The sequence below is a fragment of the Labrus bergylta genome, chromosome 19 (genome assembly GCF_963930695.1).
Source record: "Labrus bergylta chromosome 19, fLabBer1.1, whole genome shotgun sequence".
Lineage (NCBI taxonomy): Eukaryota > Metazoa > Chordata > Actinopteri > Labriformes > Labridae > Labrus > Labrus bergylta.
Window position 1 is genome coordinate 19,816,616 of NC_089213.1, and position 12,581 is coordinate 19,829,196.

At 39.3% G+C, this 12,581-nt stretch overlaps 2 protein-coding genes across 9 annotated transcripts in view; one reads left to right on the forward strand and one right to left on the reverse strand.

Annotated features, from left to right (window-relative positions):
* The first annotated feature begins 249 nt into the window (after positions 1–249).
* On the forward strand, positions 250–4,244 carry cfap300 (cilia and flagella associated protein 300). Its single transcript, XM_020654231.2, has 7 exons — positions 250–1,772; positions 1,891–1,972; positions 2,287–2,356; positions 2,443–2,600; positions 2,706–2,878; positions 2,994–3,060; positions 3,652–4,244. The coding sequence occupies exons 1-7, from the start codon at positions 1,669–1,671 to the stop codon at positions 3,781–3,783; spliced, it is 786 nt and encodes a 261-aa protein (XP_020509887.2). The 5' UTR covers positions 250–1,668; the 3' UTR covers positions 3,784–4,244.
* A 421-nt stretch (positions 4,245–4,665) lies between these two features.
* Positions 4,666–12,581, reverse strand: part of LOC109999224 (potassium voltage-gated channel subfamily KQT member 4) — a 43,166-nt gene continuing 35,250 nt past the window's right edge. For all 8 annotated transcript variants that reach the window (XM_065947816.1, XM_065947817.1, XM_065947818.1 and 5 more), the window contains 3 exons: positions 9,292–9,423; positions 8,854–8,992; positions 4,666–7,917 (listed from right to left, as the gene is read on the reverse strand). In XM_065947816.1, the coding sequence (XP_065803888.1) occupies positions 7,708–7,917; positions 8,854–8,992; positions 9,292–9,423 (481 nt within the window). In that variant the 3' untranslated portion in view covers positions 4,666–7,707. The remainder of the gene's footprint in view (positions 7,918–8,853; positions 8,993–9,291; positions 9,424–12,581) is intronic.

Sequence of the window (12,581 nt, forward strand, 5' to 3'; positions counted from 1 at the left end):
CATATCATCAGCTAAGATTTCTATTTTTATTTTTTTGAAGCTGCTTGACTTAACATGAACTTTAAAGTTGGGAAAAAATGCACATTACATTTTACAGCATTACAAAATGTTAGAAATAAGAATCCAAACAGATAACCTGTAGTCTCATATTTTAATTATATGAGCATAAATATGTAGGCATTGTGAACAAAATAAAAATACAACACAGCATGATTTAATAACTTGAGGGTGTCTCCATTCTAGATATACTTACTTCCTTATGGGGAATATGAGGGTCCGGATATCCTGTACTGGAATCTGGATCAAAGGGTCCCACATCCTCAACCATCCTGGAATGTTGTGAATGAAATGACCATTTGAGTCAGGATGAAACAAAATATTTGTAGGGATCTGTCGAGAGTAACAAGGCTTAAAGGGCAGAACCTGTATTTGTTGTATGGGAGTAAACATACAGTAACTATGGATCATACAAAGGCAATCCCCCTCAACAGGTGTGAAGCTGTACTCAGATGTTATGTCAGAGGAAGTGTTAATGTAGTCTAAATGTTAGGTTTCTCATTAAAGAGACTTTGCTCTTTTTGCTCCCGTTGCTCAAGTGGTCCTGCCATATTGAATAACACAATGTAGCATTTTGTCATTTGTGGTAAATATATGAAGCCAATGTCTATACACATGTCTGGAGATCAATCTATGTTTCACCGTAGGGCTTTAAAAACAACCACTTAGAAGCAAATGAACTATTCATATAGTGACTTATTATAATAGAAACACATGAAGGGATTTTTGAGTAGAAATAAAAAGCAAAAAACAAATTACTCCTGATAAATCATCTCCAAGCAGCTGTCATTTTACTAACTCACGTTTTATGCTATTTTCTAGGTACACAGTTTCATCAGCTTGACTGGATTTGATCACTTCTGATGGCATTCTTCTTTGATTACTTCTGTGGTCTGGTATGTTTGACCTCTGAACCTTGTCAAATGGTTTTCATCTGCCATGCACAGCAGGTTAGTTGACTTTGAGTTAGGATTTCTGGCTGTTTGCAAGGTCAATAAAATACAGAAGGCTTTTTTTTTCTTGGCTCATATGTCATTATACTTTAGCAGAGATGCTGATTATCTTTGACAGGAAAGGTCTATCTAAATGTACAAGAGCAAGAGGACACAGGGTCATCACGGAGACGACACACTGAGGTGAAAAGGGAGAAAAGAGGGGAAAACGTATTGAGATATAAAGCAGCCTGAGCCCAGTTGAAGTGTGTTGCAGGATAAGGCTGCTCTCTGGCGGCCGTGCAGACGTCTCGCATTGGGTAAACTTGTATTCCTATAGGCCCTATAAAATAGAATAAAGAAACTCGTGAGGATACTTAAATAAAATGCAAAATTGAAGACATTGGACGCGAATGCTAGCATTGGTTAGCTTTTTAAAAGAAAAGGAAAGAAAGGGAAAGTTTTCAGTCTATGGTCGGGACTGGCAGCGTTCGTCGTTGTCCAGGCAACGAGTACACGGATCTTCTGAGATGTTGGAAACAGTAAGATGGACCACTCCGTCACCTTTCTGTAAAACCGAACCAAACTGTCGCTGGTTGGCCAGGCCTATACACCTGCTACTTTTCTCGAAACAGGAGCGAGTCCTCTTCGTTTTGCAGCAGCTACGGGGAGAATAAATATGGCAGGAGAGAAGTTTGAGCAAACTTTTTCTTTTACTCCTCTTCCCTCAAAGATTCCCTCCTTCCTACAGGACAAAGACATTTCAGCACTGTTAATGAAATGGTAACCGTAAATAGTTGGCGACATATTTGACAACTTTTCTAGTATACCTGTGTTAGCTGTGGTGTTGGTTGTCTTCAGGTCGTCTAGATAACGGATGGTTGTGTTCGTTCTTTTTTAGGTCCATGTTTGGGAGGATTTCCGCTCAGTGCTACAGCTTTGACCAGACATTTAACCCTTACAACAGTGACAAGTTCGCACAGGTAAAAACCCCTGATAATAGATAAGGTTGTTTCTCAGAATGAATTTAAAGAAGGCTATTAGCGTGTATCCATAGGGCAGACTATAGTCTCTTATAGTCACATAAATATCACCCATAGTTATCCATAATAGATCATTATAAGTGACTTTCATCATTCTCAGTGATAATGTTATTACTTTTTCCTACCCTGAAAATAGATTTAGTTCATTATTTGTATATATTTATTTATTTTGCAGAGAATGAAAAAAAATATTAATTACTGGTTTTGTATTTTGATAAAGTCTTTAAAAAGCATTGTCATCACTCTGTATGCAGTGTTTCTTCAAAGATCCAGATGTTTTTTCCAGTTTAAAGAACATAAAGGATGGAGCCTGGGTGCCACTGGGTATGACTCAAAATACTAATTGCAAGGAATTGATCTCATCTCCTGTACATTATATCAGTCAAATGTGAAAGGTATGTGTGTTTCAGAAAAGGAAGTAATGTGTGTCTCTGTGGAGCCTGTGCCATGTACTCAAGTCTCCATGGACCTGTTTGACCCCATCTACCTCTGTGGGATACTGAAGCCCTCTGGATTTATAGTGAAATGCTTTCATGATGTCTACCCCGACTACGATGAACTTAGAAAGGTCACTCTCTCTTTTTTGCTCAACTGTCTGTATCATGTCTCCTTTTTTTTGTCTTTGTTGTTGTTTTTACATTGAGTGAGATCATATCTTTATTTGTTCCTCCAGATGTTGCAGGAGGAAGACTCTGAGCACTACTATGTAGTTGGGAGAGAGGAGCGAGGGGAGTTCCTGTTTCGACTCTTCAAGCACCTGTGTTTAGGAGGAGAGCTCTGTCAGTACGAGGACGTCATCGATTCATACATCAGCACCACAAAGCGAATCTACAAAGATCTGATCAGGTAGGTAGAACCTGAGCGCCTTTATGGTTGGGCTTGAAGTATCCAATAGGTTGACCTTATAATCACTGCTTTCATTATTTGTTCTAATATTTTATTTCTACCCTTTAATGCTTAGTGTTCAGAAGGATCCAGAGTCTCAGAAAATCAGTGTCATCTCCACAGTCCTCAAAGTCTGTGCCCATGTGAGTAACTGCTTGAATGTCTGTTTTTGTCACCTTTTATGCATAGACAAGCATATTTAAGGATTGACTTACAGAGTCATTATAGAGAAACATTATCATTATTTTAACCTTTATTTCACCCAGAGTTATCCTATTGAGATACAAACATCTCCCTTACAAGGGGAGTCTTGGCCAAGACAGCATCAAAGACCAGACCATAACAAACAAAAATAACATCATTCAGTAAAATGAGTAACAGCCACAAGTAAAACAATGACTACTTCTGACTGGCTAATGATACAAAGCCATTGTAATATATCTTGTATGTAAATATTTAATTTGTTTACCAAACCTCTGCACTTATATTGATTCATACACAGTGTAACTTGGTCACCATAGAGTGTAAGAGATAAACTGGTATCTTACCAACCACACCATTAGGAAAACATAATGACCATGCTGCTGTGTAGAAGCTCTATATTAGGAGATCTACTGTACATATGAGCTGTCGTTCCAGGTTTTCAAGAATGTCACATTTTGTGGTTATCTTTCACATGGAAAGGAGTCATAGTTCTTCTCATTATTTGCACTCATTTTATATTTTTCTCTTAGGATGACTCTGGATGTTGTTACCCTGGAGGGCGGGAGGAGGAGCAGACATTTGCCTATTTGATTATTGACCCCTTCAAAAGACATGTGACTTTGTTTTATCACTGCTTTGGTGTCGGGGATTTCTCACTGTGATAGCAGAGAACAGATACATGGGGAAAACTGTCCCATGTAGAACTTACTAGACTCCTTTTGGAAATCTTTTTTTGTATCAAAAAGAAGTCAGATAGGGATGTAGATGTCTGCTGCTATTTACACATAAAGATGCACAAACCTGTGTGTCTTTTTATCTAGTTTGTATACCCGTACATGATGGTATTTACTTATATTCTGATTCTAGTCTTTCTTGCAATAAAATTACTATTTATAATAATTTAATGCTTTTGAGGCTATTTTATTATTTTGTGTTCTTTTTGTACACAGTGTTAAGATAGGCCTATTAGTGAGTTTCGTCACTTTCAACTTACAAGATAAAAGAACGGTGGTATAGTGGTTATGTCTGCAGCCTCCCAGAGGTTCAGGGATCGAGCATTGACAAAAATGTTTTTCTTATTTTAATGCTTTTAGGTTTGTGCGGGTGATAACACAGAACTTTCCTGTTCATAGCTTTTTCCATGACAAACAATGAAAGGCGTTTCACCTGTTAAGTCAGCTTCACTGCAAACTCACTGCAGACCATGCATTTGAGCTGTTTGAGAAAGATCCAACGAGTGGTGAGTGTCCATAACAGGCCTACACAATGCTGCTGAACACAAAAAGGCAATAAAAGTTCAATATAAGATTACATAATTCCTTTTTGTTCCACTTTTCACTCTCTTTTCAATTATTTAAACTTTTCATTTTACCCTTTTTCTTTATCTTTATCTTTTTATTATTTTGGGTATGTCCAAATATTTTTAATTTTCTGACTGAGTTCCACCAACAGAAGTAAAAATAATTATAATTTTTGTAAATGTCAAACAATATGCTCATGACAACACTTATAATGCTAAATCAAAAAAGAGACAAAAGCCAGCATACAGTCCAAAGAGCTTTATTAAAACAAATAAATTAATAAGTTAGTAATTTGAGCTATTTCTAACTGCAGACACATATTTCATATCTCTTTAAAGATCCAATACAGGTGTACATTAGACTAGAAAACAAGATAAGCTCCAAAGTTATTCAACGGCTAAATGACTTAAAATTGGAAGACTCTGTTGGGTTTGCTTATTGCTTTGATCAGTTTTTGTTTCATTTTAACAACTATTTCAAAAACCTACAAGAGCGGTTAAAGGGCAACGAGCTGGAATGTCAAAATGGCAGCAAGTCAATGAATCATGGATAGACATCATGAAGATTAACAGCGAGAAGAGGAGAACGTGCACATCGAGGCATGCATACTGTAGCATTCAGTCGGTGAGACAATCAGTTACTGGTTTTCATACTTGGGTTTCTAGACTAGCTCCCCCTAGAGGTAGTTGTATGGAAGCCATATTTCTCTAAGGTGACATGCTTATGAAGGGACACACATGCCCGCAGAGCTAACAGATGTTCATGCCTCCTGGTGTTTAGGTACAGTGAGGGTGTTGATGCAAGGAGGTCCTGGTAGAGTCACAGAACATAGAGAATATTCTCAGAAAATATCAAAGATTGCAGCATTCATTTAAGACTTGTACCTTAGAAATCACGTTTTGAAACAATTTTTGATTTTAGATCTAGAAAAGATCAAAAAAAGCATGGCTATTCTGTGAACTAAACATTTTAGAACGAGGAAATAGAAGGCACAGGTCATTTTCTTTCATGTTTTGACTCGAGACTTTTACAGGAGACATCCTAACGTTGTTTTATTCCTCTAATACTGGGGCCAACACTGACAACAACATGCAAACTGCCATACATTTTGATGAAGTTCGACATTTCAAATGACAATGACATCATATCTAATAATGCCTCTGATTGGTAAGCATCTCTTCTATAATGTAGGCCAAAGCCATCTATTATTTTGTTTGGAAAACATTCAGAAATGACATAATGCCAACTCTCTGCTCATACATAGATCTAAATAGACTGAGCTATGAAGTTTAGTTCTGATTATAATGGAAAAGTGGAGCTCCTGAGTCAACTGGCTTGACTGATTCAATTAAATGAATCACTTGCAGGGGCAGAAGAAATGTTTTCTCTGGCCAAATGCAGCACAATGATTTGTTGCTGACATTAAAGACAGACATCTCTTTGTGTGAGTCGGATCAGCTGTGTGTGGTTAAAGTTGTGTCATCAACCATGATTCAACTTGACAAAAAATACTACATTTATTAAAAGATCATATTTGACTTATTTAAATATATTATTTATAATCCTACATTCACTTTAATAACCAAAATCATTCATAAACCATCTATCATAAAAAACATTTTTACTATCATAGGTTACACAGAATTGAGTGCATGAACAGAATTACAGTAAACAATCAAAACAAAGACAAAAACATGTCATTTATATCAAGTGCCAAAGAACTTAAGTAAAGCAATTGCTTTCAATGTGTATTTTGTGTGTGTGTTTGTGCATTTTGCACTCTCCAGTTTTGTCCAAAAGCACAGATTTGCATCAAGAATCTTGAGGAAAGAACCACAAATTTGATTAAAAAGGACTGGAAAGGATAGTTGAATCCTTGCAAATTTTTTGAAGCTGTAAGACTGGATCCACTTCCTAAGACTTTTGCATTCATGAGGACAAAGGCCTGGAGTTCATGCATTAGACCAGGAAGCCTTACAGTTTTGTTTATGGTATCAAAATTGCACAAAACTGGCCGAGGAGTCTCTACAGGTGGTGACTGCAGTAGACTAAGAGAAAGGTTGTGATGAATATTAGGCTGGATCTCTAAATGTCAAAATTCTGACGAAGGATCAGTAAGGTTTTATCTACAGAACTAGTTCATGGGACATGCAAATCTGGAGGACAGGCTGCAAGACAGAGAGGCTTAATGGGTGTCTTTATGAAAAGGTTACTGAAGTACTAAAAAGCAAAAGTAGCCTTTAAACAAAGCGAAGAAAGGATTTTGGACCTGTGAAAGTACATTTAACTCTATTATATCCTAAATAAATAGGACTCAAATGATCGGGCAAACGGGGAATAGCATCCCTTTTTTTTGCATGTGGGCTTGTTGGAAACATAAAAGATGAGACCAAAGACAAAACACTGTACACATCAGCCGCTTCAACACATTTTTCCTGCTTGCATTTTACAAGTTTGGGTCACTCAAATCTGGATAAAAACATTAAAAAGCACTTGTTTTGGGATGCAAGTTGTATTGCTTTGGAGGTTTGGTTGATTCGGTCAGGTGTGTGTGTGTGTGTGTGTGTGTGTGTGTGTGTGTGTGTGTGTGTGTGTGTGTGTGTGTGTCCAGTCTGCCTGTCCAAGACTGAGGGGGCAGAGGCCCATGTTGAGGGATTCTTCTGCACTTTCTTTAAAATTCTTATTTTACAGTATGAATGCACAGTTGAGCAAGGAACCCATGTCATCATTCACATCACAAAGTGGGCAATTCTTAGTCAGTTCATTCAAGCAGCCAAGAAAAAAAGAAATGACAATGGGGGAAGATGTTCTTCAAAAATTACAAAAAGCCACAGCCAAAGGTTTCCATATCTATATCTCTCTCTCTCTATATATATATATATATATATATATATATACACATATAAACATATATATATAAATATACATATATACATATAAACATATATATATATGTAAATACACATTATAATGATATAATGAGGTTGGTGGGTGAAAGTGGTTCAGTAGTGGTTCAAGTCTTTAATGTCTTCTCATGTTCAGTTGAGAGGCTTATGTGTGGTCAGCTTTGGCTGAGGCTCCTTCACAGGTGAAGCCCTCTAGTGGCCTCTTTCTGTATCAGCTCTGGCAACACATTCACTCCGGTAGAGAGAGGAGGTATGAAAAGAAAAAAGACATATCCCAGACTGATATGAAATCAAGTGAAGAGCAGACATTTGAGGCCTCAGCTGCAGGAGGACGTTCTGTAAAGGGTTTGTATTCAAACAGCCCCAAAGACTGCTCAGGTCAATGTCCTTCCAAGTTTCCGCTCTCTGACATGGAGATGTTGAGTGTGTTTGCGGAGGGGAAGAGGTCTCTTTGGTCCGTGGGGCTGTGGTAGTCGGATGTCAGGTCCGGGTCCAGGAGGGAGGACAGCGTGACGTTGGAGGAGCCTTTCTTTAGGCACTGGGAGTAGAAGTTGAGAAGGAGGTCCAGCTTGTTCTCTATAGACTGGACCTGAACAAACACACACACACAAATACAGGTAGGAATGTGTGATCTGGCATTCTCTTTTATCCTGTTTTTCATGACATCTAAAGACTGTTTCCTGTCCAGATAAATGTATATATACTGTATGTTTTTCTAGCAGCATTGCAACACCTCTTCATTTGTGACTTTGTTAATCAAACCCTCTTGGAAGTTTTACAAAAAGAAAAGTTGTACGGCAACTTTCTCTTCCAAACACTTAATGGCATTCTGTCCTGCTGCTTTTTGCTGTCATGATTTGGTCTCATTTTGTTTTGTATTTCAGCGTTTAGGTTTCCATGTTTTTATTTCTTCTGTCCATCCAAGTGTGGCTTGTTTCCCCTGTGTGTTTTTGTCTTAATGTTTCATAGTTTAGTCTAGTGTTTCCTGTTTTATTTTGTAGTTTCTTATCCTTGTGTTTCTTTGTTCTAGTGGTAATGTTACATTCTTGAGTTCTGTGTGTCATTAGTGTTTCATGATTTAGTTTGTAGTTGTCCTCAGTGTTTCTTGTATTGTCTTCCTGCCTCTGTGTGTTTCCCTCCGTGTTGATTACCCTCATTGTCTTCACCTGTGTTATTAGTCTCACTCTGTGTTTCTTCCCTCATGTTGTCAGATCATTGTTGTAAGTTGGCTGTGTTGTTTGTTGTATGTTGGAGTGTCAGTGTTTCCTAGTGTTTCTCAGTGCTTATCAGTTTTTGGATTTTCTCAGTTTGGACATTTTGATAGGAAGTTTTAGTTTTTGTCTTTTTGTTTAAATAAATAGTTTTATGAGTTTATTCTGCACTTGGGTCCACCTCCTTGTTTTCCCACACCCGTGACATTTGCGCTTCCATTGTTCTTTCAAGCCGCTTTTTGCCTGATCTACTAGATTATCGGTAAACGAATGCAATCCATTTAGAGAACACCTCTCAGATCAGACTCTGTTACCTGTTTCTCCACCTTGACTACACGGCCCATCATGCTCAGCTCATCCAGTGGGTCCAGTTCTGGCGGTGTCTTCTCTCCCTTTTCAGGACGAGCCTTCTTATCAGGCTGGACGGCTCCTCGCCCAATTATCTGGTCGACCCTTTTTTTTTTTACAAAAACAACACATTATAATGAATATGAACGAGCCTAAGAAAAACAGATAAAGAATTCTGTGTATTTTTCCAAAATGTCAAACATTTTACTGGAAGGCACAGGTAGCTCTGAAGGCCAACAAGAAAGTGAAGTAAACAAATATTATAATGAGAACAAAAACAACAATTACTCATGGAAAGATCCAACAAGGGACCCTTCAGTTCTTGCCTAAACACATAAAACCATTATTCTAACTCAGACTTTTCTCCACAAAGAGGCAGTTTTCATCAACAGAGCAGCACACACCTCATCTGCAGGCTTTTAATACGTCCCAGCATGTCCAGGTGTCCTGCAGAGTACTGCTCTATGACGTCCTTCACATCATACGGGCGCAGCGTCTCCTTAAACTTCCTCTTGGCCACAAGGAACTTCAGGATCCTACACAAACACACACACAAACCAGACTCGCTGTTAATCCCCACAATGAGCCTCACACACCACACGCACACATGGGCGTACTGTAAACCTTTAGAGAAAAGCAGGGGCAGGACAGCTATCGAACGATCCGGGGACACCCTGAGAATAAGAAGATTAATTGCAGCCAGAGTGACCTTATCGTTCACAAACAGCCCCATAAAGAGAGAAGCGATGCTTTTACTAAACCATGTGGATATATTGTGGTGATGACAACATCTCCAGGAGACATTTACGTGTTGCTGTATCAGCAATTAGCACAAACCCACAGATAGTAAAAGGCAACACACACACAAACAGAAATCTGTAGAGGTTTCCCTGCTTTTTTGCTACTTTGTCAGTACAGCAGCAGTGTTGGTGCCACCTTTGCTCCACAGCCGCTCTCACTCATCCACACCCACATCCAAATGTGTGGAGGAATCACACGGAGGAATGTCGACCCAGCGCTGCTGAACACATTACTGACAACACCCTGTGTCCTGTTTGGACGTTTGGCTGGTGGGGGAGCAGGATGTGCAGGAGATAATGGAAAGGACGAAGAAGAAAGTTTGTGTGTGTGTGTGTGTGTGTGTGTGTGTGTGTGTGTGTGTGTGTGTGTGTGTGTGTGTGTGTGTGTGTGTGTGTGTGTGTGTGTGTGTGTGTGTGTGTGTGTGTGTGTGTGTGTGTGTGTGTGTGTGTGTTCTTGGCGGGTCATTCAATTCCCCCTCTTATCACTTATGCGATTAGAAGCTCAGAGATGCCGACTCTGCAGAACATACAGAAACATCAAATGTAAGCAAGACAAAATACAGAGTCAAGCTGTCATCTCAATTGTTGATGGATTTCTCAGTGGATAGAGAGAGAGAGAGAGAGAGAGAGAGAGAGAGAGAGAGAGTGTGTGTGTGAGGACAATGGAGAAGTTTATTGTCCTACATTTTTTTCAAGTAAGTCCTATCCCGAAAAAAACAGACCACTGAATCCACAATGATACATGTCTATTTTTGCTCAAAGATCAAAGGTCTGGGAAGCGAAAGATCAGAAACACTCAGCTGTTCTGAGATAAACGTGGCACACATTCACAAAAAAATACAAAACTATACTAACACTATAGCATTCCCCTACACACTCTTATAGTGAGAAGCATGTGCACACCAACACAACTACACACACACCCGGGACAAGCAGGAGCAAAGTGACATTTGAACTTAGACACAGCGGGTCATTTTCTGAAATAACCTTTGTTGAGGTCTGCAGCGCTTGCACTACAGCAGCTACAAACAGTTTTGTGCAGAGACAACTTGCTGCAACAAAGAAGAAGAGGAGGTGTGAGTTGAAGGAGCAGCGGAGAGAGAGAGCAGGAGGAGGAGGAGGAGGAGATGCAGGTTTGCAGCTGGTGGCCTAGCAGCCATCAGCGCACTCTTCCTTCTCACGCAGCACTCTCTGTTTCTTGATGACTCCTGCGTTTGGGGTATTTTTTTGCAGGAGTCCTTTTCTAATTTTGCAGGTAGATGCAGATTTCTTTTTCCGCCAGGGTGGGTCTCAGGTGTGGGTGCAAGAAAAGGTTGGGGAAACGGGATAAAGGGTGGGGGGTGTGTGGAGGGGGGGGGGGGGACTTTTGATTTGTATCCTCCAAGGATTTCCTTGAAATGCTGACTCTTTTTCTCTGTCAATGGAGCAGCTTTCAAAATACATGGTCAGATTTGAGTGCGCCCCACACACACACGCCAGAAAGAAAGTCACTGGCAGAGGTACAGGACAGCTGGCACTGCTCACTGAAATGTATGCTACCATCCTTATGTTGGGAACAAGGAGGCTTAAAAAACGTAGCGATGATGGCAGGAACGAGAAGTGTCATCCGTGGCCCAAAAATACTTGCACAGCTAGTCCAAATATTTTATTGCAATTCAGCAAAGGTGGAAACCTAATAGTCGACGACGGCAAGGTTTTATCTGAGACCTTTTAAAAATGACTGTTATGCTGACACTAATCCTAGGTGGGCCAGGTAGAGTGGGCAACTGCAGGGGCAAGTCTGGTGCTTTGCCAGAGTATGCTATTACCTGCTAAGCAAACAAAATATAATGCAAAAGCTGCAATATACAGAACATTCAATCATTCTTTGGAGAAATATTTTGCCTACAGCATGACGATGACTTAAGAAGAAATGGTTATTAATAAAAATAAGCATGTACAAGTGATTTAATAAAGCAAGGGAGAAAATGTGAGGCCTCCGCTCTTCTTCTTCTTCATCTTCTTCTACTACCTCTCCCTCTGAACATAAAAAGATGCAGCCAGGCACTGATAAACCACATGCATCTCTACAAAGGGAAGAATCAGCACTAATACTCTGTGCTATACAGACATCAGTTGTAAACCTGGCCTAGATGCTGCACAAGTGTGCATGTGTGAAACTGTGTGTGTGTGTGTGTGTGTGTGTGTGTGTGTGTGTGTGTGTGTGTGTGTGTGTGTGTGTGTGTGTGTGTGTGTGTGTGTGTGTGTGTGTGAGTGAGTGTGTGTGGTGAAGCACCTGCTGTATGCATACCTGTGCTTTCTATAGGTACTCCCTCATTTCTCTTGTCTGCAGCGGCACAGAGCATCGAAGGTCAGAGTTCTGCTGAGTCGAGTGCAACCTAAGACGGGGTCATTTAATACCCTCTTAAACAGCAGAACAATGATATCAGACATCATTTTATTTTTTATGTTGTATTAAAGACCTGGAAATATGCAACTGCTGTTTATTAAAACAGATAAAACCTTCAGCATAAGAAAATGTATTTATCAATTTAATAATAGCAATACACCTAGTCATGATATTTTATATTTGTGTAAAGATTATGAAGAAAAAAAGACGAAATGCAACAAATAAGGATCGATTGAAAAGAACAAATAGTAATAAGTGATGACGTCTAAGTGAATCATACAGGATTAGGTGAAAACACTTGTGAATATTTAAAAAAGTGTTTTCAGTGTATAATTAATGTCTCTAAGACACTTACACACTGAGTTTACTGACCACTTTAACTTAGTATCCTAATGTAGTAAAAAGTAAACAATTTGAAGATAATTAAAGACTTTTTGGGGTAGTCTGGATTTATATGAAAGAAACAGTGCTGACACGGACATCTAACATGGGAAGTGAAAAAAAG